Source organism: Capsicum annuum, chromosome 1 (genome assembly GCF_002878395.1).
Source record: "Capsicum annuum cultivar UCD-10X-F1 chromosome 1, UCD10Xv1.1, whole genome shotgun sequence".
Lineage (NCBI taxonomy): Eukaryota > Viridiplantae > Streptophyta > Magnoliopsida > Solanales > Solanaceae > Capsicum > Capsicum annuum.
In genome coordinates, this window is record NC_061111.1 from 237002704 (window position 1) to 237020866 (window position 18163).

General features: G+C 39.2%; 1 protein-coding gene across 16 annotated transcripts in view; it reads right to left on the minus strand.

The window, feature by feature from the left end:
- LOC107848124 (ABC transporter C family member 2) overlaps positions 1 to 18163 on the minus strand; it is a 56724-nt gene that overhangs the window by 18680 nt on the left and 19881 nt on the right. Inside the window, exons 13-14 of one of the 16 annotated variants that reach the window (XM_047400618.1) lie at positions 12722 to 12885; positions 12447 to 12640 (exon numbers count right to left, since the gene is read on the minus strand). The exons of 13 other annotated variants lie outside the window; for them this stretch is intronic. In XM_047400618.1, the coding sequence (XP_047256574.1) occupies positions 12457 to 12640; positions 12722 to 12885 (348 nt within the window). In that variant the 3' untranslated portion in view covers positions 12447 to 12456. Of the gene's footprint in view, positions 1 to 12446; positions 12886 to 18163 lie in introns of those variants that run through there. 2 more of the 16 variants (XM_047400634.1, XM_047400600.1) reach the window with 2 other exon arrangements.

An 18163-nucleotide genomic window follows, 5' to 3' on the forward strand; every position in this document is an offset into this window, starting at 1 on the left:
CTTGGAACATAGGGACTCTTCAAGGTAAGTCCATAAAACTCATGAAGATTCTTAGGAAGAGAAAGATTAGTATAGCTTGTATCCAGGAAACCAAATGGGTAGGCTCTAAGGCGAGGGATGTGGACGGGTATAAGTTGTGGTACTTGGGTAGCGTGACTGCGTGAGGCATAGAAATGGGGTAGGTATCTATAACACCCCGCAAAATCCTAAGCTCAACTCAGTCTTTTAAGGTTGCTTAGGGTCCCAGACATAGAAAATTCTAGCTATGTATTCAGACTTAGAATTATTTTGGCCTTCGTAAGTTGGCAACTCTATTTCGCGATTCTTATGATCTTAAATATCGATCTTTAGGTTGATTCATAATCACGAATGTCAGTAGGTGTTTCCGGAGAAGTTTTGGATTTTTTAAACCTCGTTTAAACCATGTTCGAGTGACTAAAAAAGTGAGTCGACACAATATCGATGCGTCGGGTCATCCATCGCGTCGACGGATAATTTTTCCCTCAGCTCAGTGCAAATTCCAGAGAACCGACATAAATTCGATGCGGCGCATTGGCCATCATGTTGATGCCAACGATGCGGCGCATCAATCTGCGCGTCGACAGTTCAATTTTCAGTCATTAAAAATTTGTGTCCTTAGGGGTATTTGGGTCTTTTCCTAAGTTTTCAACCCCCCAAAACACGAAATTTAGCCTTCTATTTGCAACATACACTCATTATTTCACAAATTGCTCAAGAACAAAAACCCCAGGTGGTTGAATTTCAAATTCAAGGCTCAAGATTCCACCACTAATCTTCAAGAATTTAGCAACCAAGGTATGTGAAGTGTTCATCTAAGGGTTCCTTCCACCCTTGGAGTCCAAGAAACTCTTTTAAACCTCAAGTAGTTTGATTTTATAATTTCCACGATTGGAATTTATGTGTATTCATGATTATTATTTGAATTAGGTTCCTATTTCATGATTTATTACACGTTTCATGTGGAATTGATTATTATGTGTGTAGATTTGTGTGAATCCATGATTAAACCCTTGAAATTGTGAAATTGGAATTGAATCATGATGCCCACATGTTGTTTAGTATTATGTGCATATATTATGCCCTACAAGTGTTTGATAAAATGCCTCTATAGATACATTATAAACAAGTGTGCATTTTTATGCTATGCAAGATCATGTGATGCTTTACTTTTCATGCTATCGAGTCTTGGTGGTATTTAATACCCGACAACTTAGTTGTTTACCTAGAGCCAATGTTAGTTACAGAATAATCTCAGTAATGCCTCGATTAGTAGAATTCAGTCACATTACGATCAGTAGTACTCTCAGTCAGTTACAAAACTCAAGAAAAACTCAGTAGACTCAGTATCAGTCCAGTCCAGTATTTAGTTCAGGCCTCAGTAAATTCAGCCAGTTAACAGAATTCAGTAGTATTCCATCAGTCAATGGAACTGAGTGAACTCAGTTCAGTTCAGTTAGATAGTATAATCAGTAACAGTTTAGTCAAGCCTAGTATGAACTAGAAATCAGTTCAGTGTCTATACAGTTGGGAGTAGGATTCAGCACCGAGTTAACCTAGGGATGGGGGCATTCCTGCCAGCAGAAAGTTTGACCCTTAGTAGCAATCCCTGCGTTACAGAACTATGTAGCCAGCATAGGTTGAGATATCCTCCAGTCAGATTAGGGTTGATACATCTCATACGAGTTTTCCTGCCAGCGAGGGTTGACGAAAAAGCATCCTGTTAGAGAGGGTTAACTCATAGTTGTCTTTACCCATGGCATGGTACTGACACCCTTCCAACTGGGGTTACAGGTTGGACCCCAATCTATTCAGAAAAGGTGAATGTCAGTTAGATGATTACCTCCCACAATCTCAGTTTCAGTTCCAGTCTCATAATAGAACTTAGTTCAGTTCTATAGATTTAGAACTGTCAGATACAGTCACTCAGTTCAGTATAAAACTTAGTATAGTTCCACAGGATCAAGACTGTCAGATACAGTCACCCAGTTATCAGTTACACAGCATCAGTAAACTCAGATATCAGTAAATCAGTAATTCAAAATTCAGTATCCAGTGTTATCACGATCTCAGTTACAGTAGACGTATTCATGAATGTACTCCCATTCAGTTATATTCATGTCATTCAGTCAGTATTGTTTATGTATATGAACCCATGCATTTCAGCCTACCTCACTTAGCATACCAATACATTCAAAGTACTGACGCATACTTTTCTCTTGCGCTATGATGTTTTATATCATAGGTTCAGACGCACGGGTTTTCAATAGTTACAGATTTTCAGCGGTCAGAGTTAGTGGTGAATCCTCATAGTTCGAGGACATGATTATTATTTCAGCATTTCAGTTTATTTCAGTAGCCGGAGTTAGTTAGGGACTTGTCCCATCAACTCCACATCTCAGACAGTTTAGAGGCTTTTTCAGACTAGAGTATTTTACTAACAGATGTTTCAGTTTTGGTATTATAGTACCGTATTCAATTTTATTATAGTATTGAACCTTATGGCATATTTTTCACCTAATTTCCACATACTATGGTATTATTATTCAGTTATTGCAGCATGTACCAGTCATGGGTTAGCTTGTGGTCCTTCGAAATTATGAGCACCGTGTAGTGTCTGGGGTACAAACTCGGGGCGTTACAAACTTGGTATCAGAGCCTAAGGTTCAACAGAGTCCTAGGAAGTCTGAAACCAACATCTAGTAGTCTTGTGCATGGGTGTGTAGCATGCCACACTTATGGAAAGGAGGCTATTAGATGTTTTAGGAAAAGTTTCCCTTCTTTCAGTATTCATGTCGTGCGAGTGAGCATGAGCTCAAGTTAAGCTCTCGGTCTAATTCATATCTTCCTTATGCTTCCAGAACATGTCTTCTAGAGAAGCTAACAAAAGAAGTAATGAAAACCAGTCAGCCCCCCCGCCCGTTCAGGCAGATCCCCTGAATGAGCATGTTTCTCATGCTGAATTTAGAGTTGCTTTCACCTCCTTATCTCATTCAGTAGTTGCTCAGAACAGTCAGTTGGTTGTTATCCTATCTAGGATTACAGCTCATACTCCACAGAGTAAGGAGGAGAGGCGTATGAAAAAGGGGAGAAATAATATAAGGGCTAGAACGTCTAGGCCAAAGATTGGTCGAACCAATCCCCTTTGTCTGAAATATGGCAGAAACCACCAAGGTATCTACAGAGCTGGCAGTGATGTGTGTTTCGGATGTGGCAAGCCAGGCCACAGGGTCAGACAGTGTCCTCAGGTGGGTTCTCAGAGTCAGCATAACCGTCCCCTAGCTCAGTCTGGTCGCCCGAATCAGCAGGGTGCCGCATCCAGTGCCACCAGTGGGCAGCGCCCAAATAGACTCTATGCTCTTTAGTCCCAACAGGATCAGGATAGTTCTCCTGATATGGTCACTGGTACGTTACAAGTTTTCCATTTACATGTTTATGTTTTGCTAGATCCAGGAGCTTCGTTGTCCTTTGTTACTCCATATATAGCCATTGATTTTGGAGTCAGTCCCGAAATTCTAGCTGAGCCTTTCTCAGTCTCTACCCCAGTGGGTAAATCTATCATAGCCCAGCGAGTATACAAGAACTGTCCGATTATGGTATCTCAGAAAGTCACTTCAGCAAACTTAGGCGAATTAGAGATGACTGATTTTGATGTCATTCTCGGCACGGATTGGCTTTATTCTTGCTATGACTCAATCGACTGTAGAAACAGAATTGTCCAGTTTCAGTTTCCGAATGAACACGTCCTTGAGTGGAGGGGTAGTACTTCAGCACTTAGGGGTCAGCTTGTTTCTTACCTTTGGGTTAGAAAAATGATATCTAAGGGATATGTCTACCTTCTCGTTCGAGTCCAGCACTCTAGTTCAGAAACCCCTACTCTTGAATCAGTGTCAGTAGCATATTAATTCATAGATGTGTTTCCCGAAGATCTCCCCGGAGTTCCTTCCAAAAGGGAAATTGACTTCTGAATAGACCTTCTTCTAGATACTCAACTCATATCTATTCCGCCATACAGAATGGCACCCACAGAACTCAGAGAATTAAAAGAACACTTAAAGGATCTCCTAGATAAGGGATTCATCAGACTAAGTGTGTCCCCGTGGGGTGCCCCAGTTTTATTCGTGCTTAAGAAAGACGATCTCTCAGAATGTGTATTGATTACCGTCAGCTAAATAAAGTCACGGTCAAGAACAAGTATCTACTTCCCAGAATCGATGACTTATTTGACCAACTACAGGGTGCCTATTACTTTTCTAAGATAGACCTCAGATCAGGCTATCATCAACTTAGAGTCAGAGAATATGACATCCCGAAAACAGCCTTCAAAACTTGGTAAGGTCACTTTGAATTCCTAGTCATGTCCTTTGGTCTTACCAATGCCTCAGCAGCTTTCATGGACTTGATGAATCGTGTGTTCAAGCAGTACTTGGACATGTTCGTCATAGTCTACATAGATGACACTTTCTCTATTCCCATTGTTAGAATATGAATAGGAATAGCATATTGAATTCTACTTAGCAAGGGATGTAATATAGTGTCCTATTAGAAATAAAATTGGAATGTAGTGTCTATAAATAGGGTCTCAATGTAATAATTTAGATACAACAATTCAATAATATTTTCTCTCATATTTTTCACATGGTATCAGAGCTAGGCCCACCCAGTTCATTGTTTCCGATGTTGGGCCCCCCGTCTTATATTGTCCACGCTCCAGATGTCCAGCCCTAGGCGTGCGGGGGGTGTTGGAATCTCACATCGGTGGGTTAAATGAGGGTTAAAGGGTCTTTGATCTCCTTATATGATCTTAGTTTCCTTATATGGTCTTGGGCAATCCTCCCCTCATGAGCTAGCTTTTGAGGTTGAGTTAGGCCCAAGGTTCATTTCTTTATCATGGTATCAGAGCAGGTTTTGTGAGAAAATTTTTGGGAAGAAAACTCAATAAGACAGCCCGGTACTTCAATTTCCGGCGACTGTTAAGTCCAATTTGAGCCCTCATCTATTTTATAAGTGTTGTGTGCGAAAACCAACACCACCACGAGGTGAGAAACACCTAGGTGAGCAAACCCAGCGCTCGAATCTTATCTCCGGTGATCCACGTGCCGTCGGAACTTTCAGATCAGCACCTCACGTGCCGGCGCATGTGGTTTATTCCGGCCAAGTTTTTTATTTAAGCTAGGTCGTCACTTCATTACAAGGCTGTACCAATAGTTTTTTCTTGATTCCGACAAGTCTTTCAAGATTCCGCTCATCGGAACCTAAATTCCGGCGACTTTTTCGATAGTTTCTTTTTTTAGTAGCCTCTCTTATTCATTCTAAGGCTGCTCATATGATTATTTTCTGATTCCGAGCAACTTTCGAACATCAGATCTTATATCCGAGGACTTTTATTTTTTCGGGCCAAATTCTAACTGTATTTCTTTTTCATGATTAAATCTGAATCTTAATGAGGAGATCAGAAACTCAGATTTAGAGCTTATGAAGAATCAACGAAAAGAAGGTCGATTTGGAAGATCTTGACCTAGGTGTAGTTATTGTAAAAGGTTTGGACATACTCATGGCGTATGCTATTCTCGACCTAAGTGTAGTTATTGCAAAAGACTTGGACATACTCGTGGAATATGCTATTCTTTGCATGGTCGACCATCCAAAAATGCTCATATTGCTCAGTCTAACACCACAGTTGGTCAACGTGTATATTTATCTGACAAGGAATATAATGAGTATCTTAAGTATCAAGCAAGTAAGCATATATTTCTACCAATAGCCTCAACTGCAAAATCTCCTACATTTGGATCATGCGTTGTGGACTCAGGTGCTTCTGACCATATTTCTGGTGACAAATCACTTTTGTCTGATATTGTTTATTCACAATCTCTTTCTACTATTACTTTAGCTAATGGAATTCGAACAGAGCCAAAAAGAGTTGGACAAGCCAAACCCTTATCTTCTGTCACTCTAGACTCTGTTCTTTATGTACCTGGTTGTCCTTTTAATCTTGCATTTGTTAGTCATTTGACATGTGCCCTTAATTGTAGTATAACTTTTTTTATGATTCTTTTCTAATGCAGGACCGCAAAATGGGACAGACAATTGGCATAGGACATAAATCACAAGGCCTTTACCATCTTACCTTTTCAAATTCCTTCAAAGCATGCTCCGCTACAGATTATCCCGACCTTATTCACAAACGTTTGAGACATCCTAGTCTATCCAAGCTACAAAAGATGGTGCCTAGTTTTTCTAGTCTATCCACATTAGATTGTGAGTCGTGTCAACTTGGGAAACACACCCGTGCTACTTTTTCACGTAGTATTGAGAGTCACTCAAAGTCTATTTTCTCATTAGTTCATTCCGATATTTGGGGTCTTAGTAGAGTCAATTCACCCTTAGAATTTCGTTACTTTGTTACTTTCATCGGTGATTTTTCAAGATGTACTTGGGTTTACTTAATGAAAGATCGTTCCGAGTTATTCTCTATATTCAAAAGTTTTAGTGCTGAAATACAAAATCAATTTGGTGTTTCTATTCATGCTTTTCGTAGTGATAATGCCTTAGAATGCATATCCTCATAGTTTCAGGAGTTCGTGACTCATCAAGAAATCATTCACCAAACATCATGTCCATACACCCCTCAATAGAACGGTATAGCAGAAAGGAAAAATAGGCATCTCATTGAGACTGCTCACCCTTCTGATTGAACCCCATGTTCCACTGCATTTTTGGGGCGATGCGGTTCTCGCATCTTGCTATCTCATTAAAAGAATGTCATCATCTTCGATCTAGAATAAGGTTCCCTATTCCATACTATTTTCTCAGTCACATCTCTACTCTATCCCCCCCCCCCCCCCGTGTTTTCGGGAGCACATGTTTTGTTCATAACGTAGCCCCGGAAAAAGATAAATTAGCCCCTCGTGCTCTCAAATGTGTCTTTCTTGGTTACTCTCGAGTTCAAAAAGGGTATCGATGCTATTCACTTGATCTGGGTCGCTACCTTATGTCCACTGATATCACATTCTTTGAATGTCAACCTTTCTATACATTTTCTGATCATCTTAATGTCTCTAAGGTTTTACCCATACCTCCAGTCTTACCCACAACAATCTTTGAGGAATCTACGGTTACTTCTCCATCTCCAGCTACATTACCACCACTTTTGATTTATCACCGCCGCTCACATCCAGGATCAGTCCCAGATGATTCATATCCTGCACCTGATGCTTCCCCTACTGCGGACCTGCCTCTTCCTAGTCAATCAGTTGCACTTCAAAAAGGTATAAGATCCACTCGTAATGCTAACCCACATTATACTTTCTTAAGTTATCATCATTTTTCATCACCCCATTATACTTTTGTATCATCTTTGTCCTCTATTTTCATTCCTAAGACTACAGGTGAAGCACTTTCCCATTTAGGATGCAAACAGGCTATGATTGATGAGATGTCTGCTTTACATACGAGTGGTACTTGGGAGCTTGTTTCCCTTCCTGCAGGTAAATCTATTGTTGGATGTCGTTGGGTTTATACAGTCAAAGTTGGTCCAGATAGTCAGGCTGATCGGCTGAAGGCTCGCCTTGTTGCCAAAGGATATACACAGATATTTGGGCTTGATTATAGTGACACTTTCTCTCCCGTGGCTAAAATAGCATCTAGCCATCTTTTTCTCTCTATGGTTGTCGTTCGTCATTAGCTTCTTTATGAGTTGGACATTAAGAATACATTTCTGCATGGTGATCTTGAGGAGGAAGTTTATATGGAGCAACCACCTGTTTTTGTTGCTTAGGGGGAGTCTAGAAGCCTAGTATGTCGATTGCGCAAGTCACCCTATGGTTTGAAACAATCTCCTCTAGCTTGGTTCGGAAAGTTTAGCACAGTTATTCAGGAGTTTGGCATGATTCGTAGTGGAGTTGATCATTCAGTGTTTTATCGCCATTCTGAACCATATCTGTGAATTTATTTAGTGGTTTATGTTAACGATATTGTTATCACCGTCAATGATCAAGATGGTATCACTAACTTGAAGCAACATCTCTTTCAGCATTTCCAGAATAAAGACCTTGGCAGATTGAAATACTTTCTAGGTATTAAGGTTGCTCAGTCCAGCTCATGAATTGTTATTTCTCAACGCAAGTATGCTTTAGACATTCTTGAGGAAACAGGAATGATGGAATATCAACCCATTGACACTCCTATGGATTCAAATGCTAAACTTCTATCAGGACAGAGGGAGCCACTCAGTGATCCTGAAAGTATAGACGGTTGGTTGGAAAGTTGAATTATCTCACAGTGACTAGACCTGACATCTCTTTTCTTGTGAGTGTTGTAAGTCAGTTTATGACTTCCCCCTGTGTGCAGTTGTTTGGATTTTGCGATATATAAAGTCATCTCTAGGTAAAGGATTACTCTTCGAGGATCGAGGCCATAAGCATATCATTGGATATACAGATCCTGATTAGGCAGGATCACCCTCTGATAGACGTTCTACATCTGGATGTTGTGTTTTAGTAGGAGGTAATTTGGTGTCCTGGAAGAGTAAGAACAGAGTATGGTTGCTCAATCTAGTGCCGAAGCAGAATATCGAGCAATGGCTGCAGCAACTTGCGAGTTAGTTTGGATCAAGCAATTGCTGAGAGAATTAAATTTGGAGAAACTGGTAAGATGGAACTTGTATGTGATAATCAGGCAACCCTTCATATTGCATCTAATCCAATGTTCCATGAGAGGACCAAGCACATAGAGATTGATTGTCACTTTGTCAAAGAAAAGATACTCTCGGGTGATATTGTTACAAAGTTTGTGAAGTCAAGTGATCGACTTGCAGATATCTTCACCAAGTCCCTCACCAGTCCTCGTATTAATTACATTTGTAACAAGCTTGGTACATATGACTTGTATGCACCAGCTTGAGGAGGAGTGTTAAAATATGAATAGGAATAGCATATTGAATTCTACGTAAAAAGGGATTGTAATGTAGTGTCCTATTAGGAATAGAATTGGAATATAGTGTCTATAAATAGGGTCTCAATGTAATAATTTAGATACAACAATTCAATAATATTTTCTCTCATATTTTTCACACCCGTAATGAGGATAAATCCTTTAATCATCTCAAACTCTTACTTCAGACTCTCAAAAACCATCAGTTATCATGATATCCATTCTTGTCTTACATGTTAGCTCTGTGATCATAGCCATACTTGTGCACGTTAGCAATCATGCACGCTTACAATTCCTAGTATAAGGAGTTCCAGTTTACCCAGTGTTACGAATCATGTTCCATGAATACAGAAACTCCAGACTCAGGTCATGCAGCTCATAACTCAGGTATCCATGTCATGCTATACAGTATGCTCAGTTTCCATGACCCCTGCTACACTCCTAGCGATCGACTAAATTCAAATTTCATCATGCATACCTTAGGTCCTCATGTTTTAACCCTTCAGTGGACTCTCCTTACCAAATGATATAGTGATGAGCAGTTGCTTAGAAGGGAGAGAGTAAACGTTTCATGTTAAGAAAAGATTATTGCATGCTAGTTTTACACGAGGCTGTAGTTATGAAAATAGGCTTAAATGTCATGTTGATGTGTAAGTGGCTAAATGCATTTCGGATATTTGAGTAGGCTTGAACATAGTGGGAGAATTTAGTCCAGATCAGACCTCAGTAGGTAGAGTTATCAGAACCCAGTATTCAGTTCCAGTACAGTCTCAGTTGCAGTCTTAGTTATAGTCTCAGTCACAGTCCCAGTCTAGTAATTAGATCAGTAACTCAGTTCAATTTTAGATTTGCTTGACCATAGCACACAGTTATCAGTATTTCAGTACCTCAGTTTACAGACTATTTCAAAGTTATGTTATACGCTTGGTCTTACCTTCTCAAATAGTATAGTTTTCGAGAATTCATGCCCAGTTATCTCATGTTACTCAGTCATTCCCTACCGCATATGCATAATACTATGAAGTTTCAGTCTAGACTAAGTACAGTTCAATCCTACGTGACCAGTATTCAGCTATCAGCCACTCAGTTAATCAGATAAGTTAGTACGTTTATGCGTTCGTGCTCAGTGCCCATGTTAATATTTTCAGTAGCCTCGAGCGAAATACATGCAGTGTTTTAGTAGAAATTCCAGTTGAGGGAATAGTCGAGAAACGTGGCTAAGATTGCAAGCTAGTAGTTGCAGTGCATAAGGCTTAGTAACTCTATCTTTGATGTCGTTTCGTAGGCCTTGCTCCATATTACAAAATTGCAGCCACGTGGTGATTTCTTATTCAGATGTCTTATTCAGACCATGCCAAGGTTTCCCTTTCTCCCTAAAGCCACTAGAACTCTATCGAAAAAGTGTTAGGGAAATGCTCCAGTCGAGTATTAGTTTTCAGCATGAGTTAGTCCGTAAACCAATAACTCAGTTTAGCAGCCAGGCAGACAAGTTCGTATGGTTTGGTTCCCCATATTTCCATCTAGTTGCACTATCCAAAGCCTCATGAATGTAACTATTCCAAGATCGAGCAATCGTGTGGTTGCGAGTTCAGCTCAGTTCAGGTGTCATGCTTCAGTTTTAGACCCACGATATGCAGTCATGATTCAGTTCGTAGGTGCCCTGTGCATCTCAGTTTTTCCTCAGTATCTCAGCCAAGTCAACATTTTTCAGGGGTCATAATGTCCCAAGGAAGAGATGCACTATAATCCCCGAGCTTTCATGACGTAAACCTTCTATCTTCTCTTCACGTAACGAATCCAATTTGGAGTAGTGGGTACTCATAGGTGAACCCATAAGTTCCAATCTCAGTCGTAAGCTATGTATTCAGGGGCTCAGTTCCGTTCATGATATTCAGTCACTATATCACGTTTCAGGCTCAGTTATGTTTGTCAATTTTCTGCTGAATGTCTCTCAATATTGAGAGTCTTGTCATTAAATAGAAAATATTCAATGATTACATCCCTAAAGATCCGTCTTCCTATCCCTAAAGATCAGCTTTTCTATCCCTCTAAATCCGCTATTCTATCCCACCAAATCTGCTTTAACTAAAGTCACTATTATTCTCTTTAATTACTAAATCAAATCTATGTAATTACACTAATATACAACAATATATGATTACATTAATATACAATATTTACATTATGCTAACATCCCCCCTCAAATTGATGCTGGTAGATCAAGAAGCATCAATTTGCCGACAAGAAACTGATGTCGTTGTTGTGCCATTGATTTTCTGAATGCATCAGCTATTTGAAGATCACTGGACACGTGTGGAAGAGTAATGACACCTTTATCTACAGCTTCTCGTATATAATGACAGTCTACTTTGATGTGTTTGATCCGCTCATGATAAATCGAATTAGTAGCAATCTGAATAGCACTTGTATTGTCAGCATGGAGAGGAGTAGGATTAGATTGAGGAAATCCAATCTCAGTAAGTAGTCCACGAAGTCACACAATCTCGGAGCAAGCAGTAGACATTGCTCGATATTCAGCCTCTGTTGAAGATTTTGACATGCGGTCTTGCTTCTTACTCTTCCAATATATCAAAGACTCTCCAAGAAACATGCACCAACCAGTAACCAAACGACGAGTGTCAGAACATCCCGCCCAATTAGAATCACTAAAAGCATTAAGACAAATAGGCGAACCACTAGGAAAGAATAATCCATGATTAGATGTTCCTCGAAGGTATCGAATGATGCGATGGACAGCCACCAAATGAAGATGACGGGGAGCTTGCATGAACTGACTAACTTGTTGAACTGCAAAAGAGATATCAGGCCTGGTAATAGTAAGGTAATTTAAGCTCCCAACTAATTGCCAAAATATAGTTGGATCAGGAAGAAGATCGCCTTCCTCCCGGCGATACTTTACATTCAATTCTAATGGAGTATCCACAGAGAAGGAATCCTGAAGACCTGCCAAAGAAATCAAATCTTGGGTATATTTGTGTTGATTTAGAAACACACCGGATGAATCACGATGAACTTCCAAACCCAAGAAATATGTAAGAGTACCAAGATCTTTCATATGAAAAGAATCCTTAAGTTGCTGTTGCAGGCTAGTGATTGGTGAAGAATCAGTTCCTGTAATAATAATGTCATCGACATATCCCAAAAGAAGAACACAACCTGTGGATGTTTTTCAAAGAAAGAAAGATAAGTCATAGTTGCTCTGTTCAAAAGAGAATTGTAGCAAAGTAGACCGAAATTTGTCAAACCAAGCTCTGGGAGCTTGTTTTAATCCATACAAAGACCGCTTCAACTTGCATACATCTGATGTAGGCAATGAGAACAAACCTGGTGGAGGTTTCATATAAATATCCTCTTTGAGATCACCATGAAGAAAAACATTTTTGACATCCATTTGATGAAGAGTTCAGTTTTGTGAAGCAGCAATAGCAACAATAGTTCTCAGCATCGTCATTTTTGCTACCGGTGCAAAAGTCTCTTCATAGTTCACACCATACTCCTGCTTGTTACCAAGAACAACCAACCGAGCTTTGTACCGATCAAGAGTTCCATCTGAATGAAATTTAATTGAATAAACTCATTTACATCCAATTGGATGGACATTTGAAGGACATGAAACAATATCCCATGTGTCATTTTCTTTAAGAGCCAAAAGTTCTTCCTCCATTGCCTTCTGCCAACATTCATGCTTAGAAGCTTGTGAGTAACAAGTTGGAACAATATGGTGGATAAAGTAGATGAAAAGTCATACCAATTAGGAGTACGAGATACTCTCGTAGATCGTCGAGTGGGCTCAAGAGCAGGCCTTGAAGAATTCTCAGATTTTAGTTGTGGTGCAGTTTCAGGTGGCGGAACAATATCAGGAAGGGGTAAAGTTGGCCGCCGATGTTCGTACACAAATCCGGGTTTGAACCTCTTAGAAAAAAATGACAAATCTTCAAAAGTAGGAAGAAGAAGAGAAGTGGGAGATGACTCAACATGAGTAGGAAAAAAATACTGATTCTCAAAGAAAATAACATTTCTAGAAACATAAAATTTATTAGAACATGGATCATAACAGAGAAAACCTTTCTGTGAAGTACTATAACCCATAAAAACACATTTAGTAGACTGAACAAAAAGTTTATTACCCTGAGAAGGAGGAAGATGCACAAAACAAATACAACCAAATATATGAAAATTATCATAGCTTGGATTTTTGTGATAAAGACGAAAATATGGAGACTCAAAATTTAACACTTTAGATGGCAACCTGTTAATTAAATAGACAGCAGTAGACAAAGCTTCAACCCAATATTTAGATGGGACAGAGGTCTCAATCAATAAAGTACAAGTGACATCTAAAAGATGACGATTTTTACGCTCAGTGATCCCATTTTGTTGTGGAGTATATGGACAAGAGCGTTGTGAGACAATTCCTTTGTCAAGCAAAAAATTTTTGAATTCATTTGACATATATTCTCCATCAAAATCAGATCTTAATAATTTGATACAAGTAGAAAATTGAGCCACAATGTAAGCCAAAAATATCTTACATTGAGAGTCTTGTCATTAAATAGAAAATATTCAATGATTACATCCCTAAAGATCCGTCTTCCTATCCCTAAAGATCAGCTTTTCTATCCCTCTAAATTCGCTATTCTATCCCACCAAATCTACTCTTACTAAAGTCATTATTATTCTCTTTAACTACTAAATCAAATCTATGTAATTACACTAATATACGACAATATATGATTACATTAATATACAATATTTACATCATGCTAACAATGTTCTCATGTTCTCGATCATGCGTATTCAGTAAATGATCTCGAGTTGGAGATCGATGATTTTGTATTCTTGAAAACCACTGCTATGAAAGGAGTGAAAAGGTTTAGCAAGAAGGGGAAACTCAGTCCCCGATATGTCGGTCCTTACCGAATTCTCAGCCGTTTTGGAAAGGTAGCTTACGAGCTTGAGTTGCCTTCAGACTTAGCTTCAGTGCATCCAGTGTTCCATGTCTCCTTGCTAAAGAAATGCATAGGTGACCCAGCAGTCGTATCCCCTATAAAAGGCATAGATATTCAGAACAGTCTCTCTTATGAAGAGATCCCAGTCGAAATCCTTGATTTTCAGACTCGCAGGCTGAGGAACAAAGAAGTCTCTCTAGTCAAAGTTCTTTGGTGAAATCAGTCCGTTGACGGAGCTACGAGGGAAGCAGAGGCAGACATGCGGACCAAGTATCCTCACCTCTTCTCCGCAAACTCAAACTCAGCCCAAGGTACTAGTTTTCCTATTAAATTTACTCAGTCTCATGTTCAGATATAGCTACCAACTTGGTATCAATTAACGTTGCATACACAATCATGCATTACGAATCAGTTCAGTCATGTACTCATCCATCAGATATGCATGTTCAGTATATGAACTCAGTTTATCAGTAATCCCAGTCATGCATTTATGAATCATGTTCAGCTATGTACTCATGCATTAGATATGCATATTCAGTATGATAATTCAGTATATCAGTAATTTCAGTCATGAAATCATGCTTCAGTTGTGCATGTCCAATGTCTAAACCTAGTCTATCAGTATTCTCAGTTTAATCAGTCTCATTCGAGGACGAATATTCCCAAGGGGGAGATATTGTAAGACCCCGCAAAATCCTAAGCTCAACTCAGTAAGCTTGCTAAGGGGTCCCAGACTTAGAAAATTCTAGCTATGTATTCAGATTTAGGATTATTTTGGCCTTCGTAAGTTGGCAACTCTATTTCATGACTCTTATGACCTTAAAATATCGATTTTTAGGTTGATTTATGATCAGGAATGTCAGTAGGGGTTTCCGGACAAGTTTTGGATTTTTCGAACTTTATTTAGATCAGTTCGAGTGACTAAAATAGTGAGTCAACACGATATCGATGCGTGGCATCGTCCATCGCGTCGACGAATAATTTTTCCCTAAGCTCAGTGCAAATTCCAGTGAACCGATACGGACTCAACACAATGCGTTGGCCATCGCGTTGATGCCAACAACACGGTACGTCGATCTACGGTCGACAATTCAGTTTTCAGTCATTAAAAATCCGCATCCTTAAGGGTATTTGGGTCCTTTCCCAAGTCCTTCAGCCCCCAAAAACACAAAATTTAGCCTTCTATTTGCAACATACACTCATTATTTCACAAATTGCTCAAGAACAAAAACCCTAAGTGATTGAATATCAAATTCAAGGCTCAAGATTCCACCATTAATCTTCAAGAATTTAGCAACCAAGGTATGTGAAGTGTTCATCCAAGGGTTCCTTCCACCCTTGGAGTCCAAGAAACTCTTTTAAAGCTCAAATAGTTTGATTTCATGATTTCCATGATTGGAATTTATGTGTATTCATGATTATTATTTGAATTAGGTTCCTATTTCATGATTTATTACACGTTTCATGTGGAATTGATTATTATGTGTGTAGATTCATGTGAATCCATGATTAAACCCTTGAAATTGTAAAATTGGAATTGAATCATGATGCTCACATGTTGTTTAGTATTATGTGCATATAGTATGCCCTGCAAGTGTTTGATAAAATGCCTCTATAGATACATTATGAACAAGTGTGCATTTGTAAGCTATGCAAGATCATGCGATGCTTTACTTTTCATGCTATTGAATCCTGGGGGTATTTAATACCCGACAACTTAGTTTTTTACCTAGAGCCAGTGTCAGTCACAGAATAATCTCAGTAATGCCTCGATCAGTAGAATTCAGTCATGTTACGATCAGTAGTACTCTCAGTCAGTTACAGAACTCAGGATAAAACACAGTAGACTCAGTATCAGTCCAGTCCAGTTTAGTATTCAGTTCAGGCCTCAGTAAATTCAGCCAGTTAACAGAATTCAGTAGTATTCCATCAGTCAACGGAACTCAGTGAACTCAGTTCAGTTCAGTTAGACAATATAATTAGTAATAGTTTAGTCAAGCCTAGTATGAACTAGAAATCAGTTCAGTGTCTATTCAGTTGGGAGTAGGATTCAGCCCCAAGTTAACCTAGGGATGGGGGCATTCCTTCCAGCAGAGAGTCTGACCCTTAGTAGCAATCCCTGCGTTACAGAACTACGTAGCCAGCGTAGGTTGAGATATCCTCCTGTCAGATTAGGGTTGATACATCTCGTACGAGTTTTCCTGCCAGCGAGGGTTGAAAAAAGAGCTTCCCGTTAGAGAGAGTTAACTCATAGTTGTCTTTACCCGTGGCATGGTACTGACACCCTTCCAACTGGGGTTACAGGTTGGACCCCAATCTATTCAAAAAAGGGGTATATCGGTTAGATGATTACCTCCTACAGTCTCAGTTTCAGTTCCAGTCTCAGAATAGAACTTAGTTCAGCTCTACAGATTTAAGACTGTCAGATACAGTCACTCAGTTCAGTATAGAACTCAGTATAGTTCCACAGGATCAAGACTGTCAGATACAGTCACTCAGTTATCAGTTACACAGTATCAGTATACTCAGTTATCAGTAAATCAGTAATTGAAAATTCAATATCCAGTGTTATCATGATCTCAGTTACAGTATACGTATTTATACATGTACTCTCATTCAGTTATATTCATGTCATTCATTCAGTATTGTTCATGTATATGAACCCATGTATTTCAGCCTACCTCACTTAGCATACCAGTACATTCAAAGTACTGACGCATACTTTTCTCTTGAGCTATGATGTTTTATATCATAGATTCAGACGCACGAACTCCCGATCATCCCTAGCAGTTACAGATTTTCAGTAGTCAGAGTTAGTGGTGAGTCCTCATAGTTCGAGGACATGATTATTATTTCAGCATTTTAGTTTATTTCAGTAGCCGGAGTTAGTTGGGACTTGTCCCATCAACTGTATATCTCAAACAGTTTAGAGGCTTTTTCAGACTAGAGTATTTTTCAGACAGATGTTTCAGTTTTGGTATTGTTATACTGTATTCAGTTTTATTACAGTATTGAACCTTATGGCATGTTTTTCGCCTAATTTCCGCATACTACAATATTATTATTCAGTTATTGCAGCATGTACCAATCATGGGTTAGCTTGTGGTCCTTCGAGATTATAAGCACCATGTAGCGTCCGGGGTACAGACTCAGGATGTTACAGTATCTTAGTAGATGAAGAGCTTCGGGGGCAGGTGGCAGAGGTTAAGAAGGTGAACGATAGGTTGATATCGATTAAGTTGGTCGTTGGGTGGTCGTCTTTGAGCGTTATTAATGCCTACGCTCTGCAAGCAGGTTTGGACGAGGAGGAGAAAAAAAGATTTTGGGAGGCTTTAAATGAGGTGGTTAGAGGTTATGTTGCTCAAACTTTTCAAAAATGTCATAGGGTGTGTTAGAATATGAGTAGGAATAGGAATAGCATATAAAATTCTACTTGGAAAAGGATTATAATGTAGTGTCCTATTAGGAAAAGGATTAGAATGTATTGTCTATAAATAGAGCCTCAATGTAATAATGTAGTTACAACAATTCAATAGTATTTTTCTCTTATATTTTCTCACAAGGCATCAAAGCTTCCACGATCTTGGTAAAGAATCAAAGAGTTTCCGTTGCCGGCAGGTGGCTATAATCCATATATGTCGCCCATCTGGCCAATGATTATGTTAGCAAAAGTTGGGTCACTGACTCACTGTGTATCTTTCTACTGACTATTTTCTTATATCTTTGCGTAGCACCATGCATCTTTTCGGTGACTACTTTTTCATATCTATTTTTCTTAGCAACGTATTTCTTTTCGGTGACTATTTTCTCATATTTGATTTGCGTAGCACCGTGCATCTTTTCGGACTACTATCTCATATATGAGTTGCATAGCACCATGCATCTTTTTGGTGACTCCTCAGATTTAATTTACATAGTTCCGTACGTCTTTCTAGTGACTCCTCAGATCTTTTTCAGTAGGGTCATGCCATCATTCCGACCCTATCTATATAATTTCTCTTTTCCAGTAGGATCGTGCCGTCATTCCGACCCTACTCATATAATTTCTATTTCTCAATAGGGTCATGCCACCATTTCGACCCTACACATATTTCTCTTTTTTCAGTAGGGTCGTGTCATCATTCCGACCCTACCCATATACTTTTTTTTCCTCAGATTGTAGTCACTTTTCAGCCATCAAATCTAATAATCCAGCGTGTGAGCATGTTTCGGTCAGAGTCACTTTTAGTCACTTCTAGTCA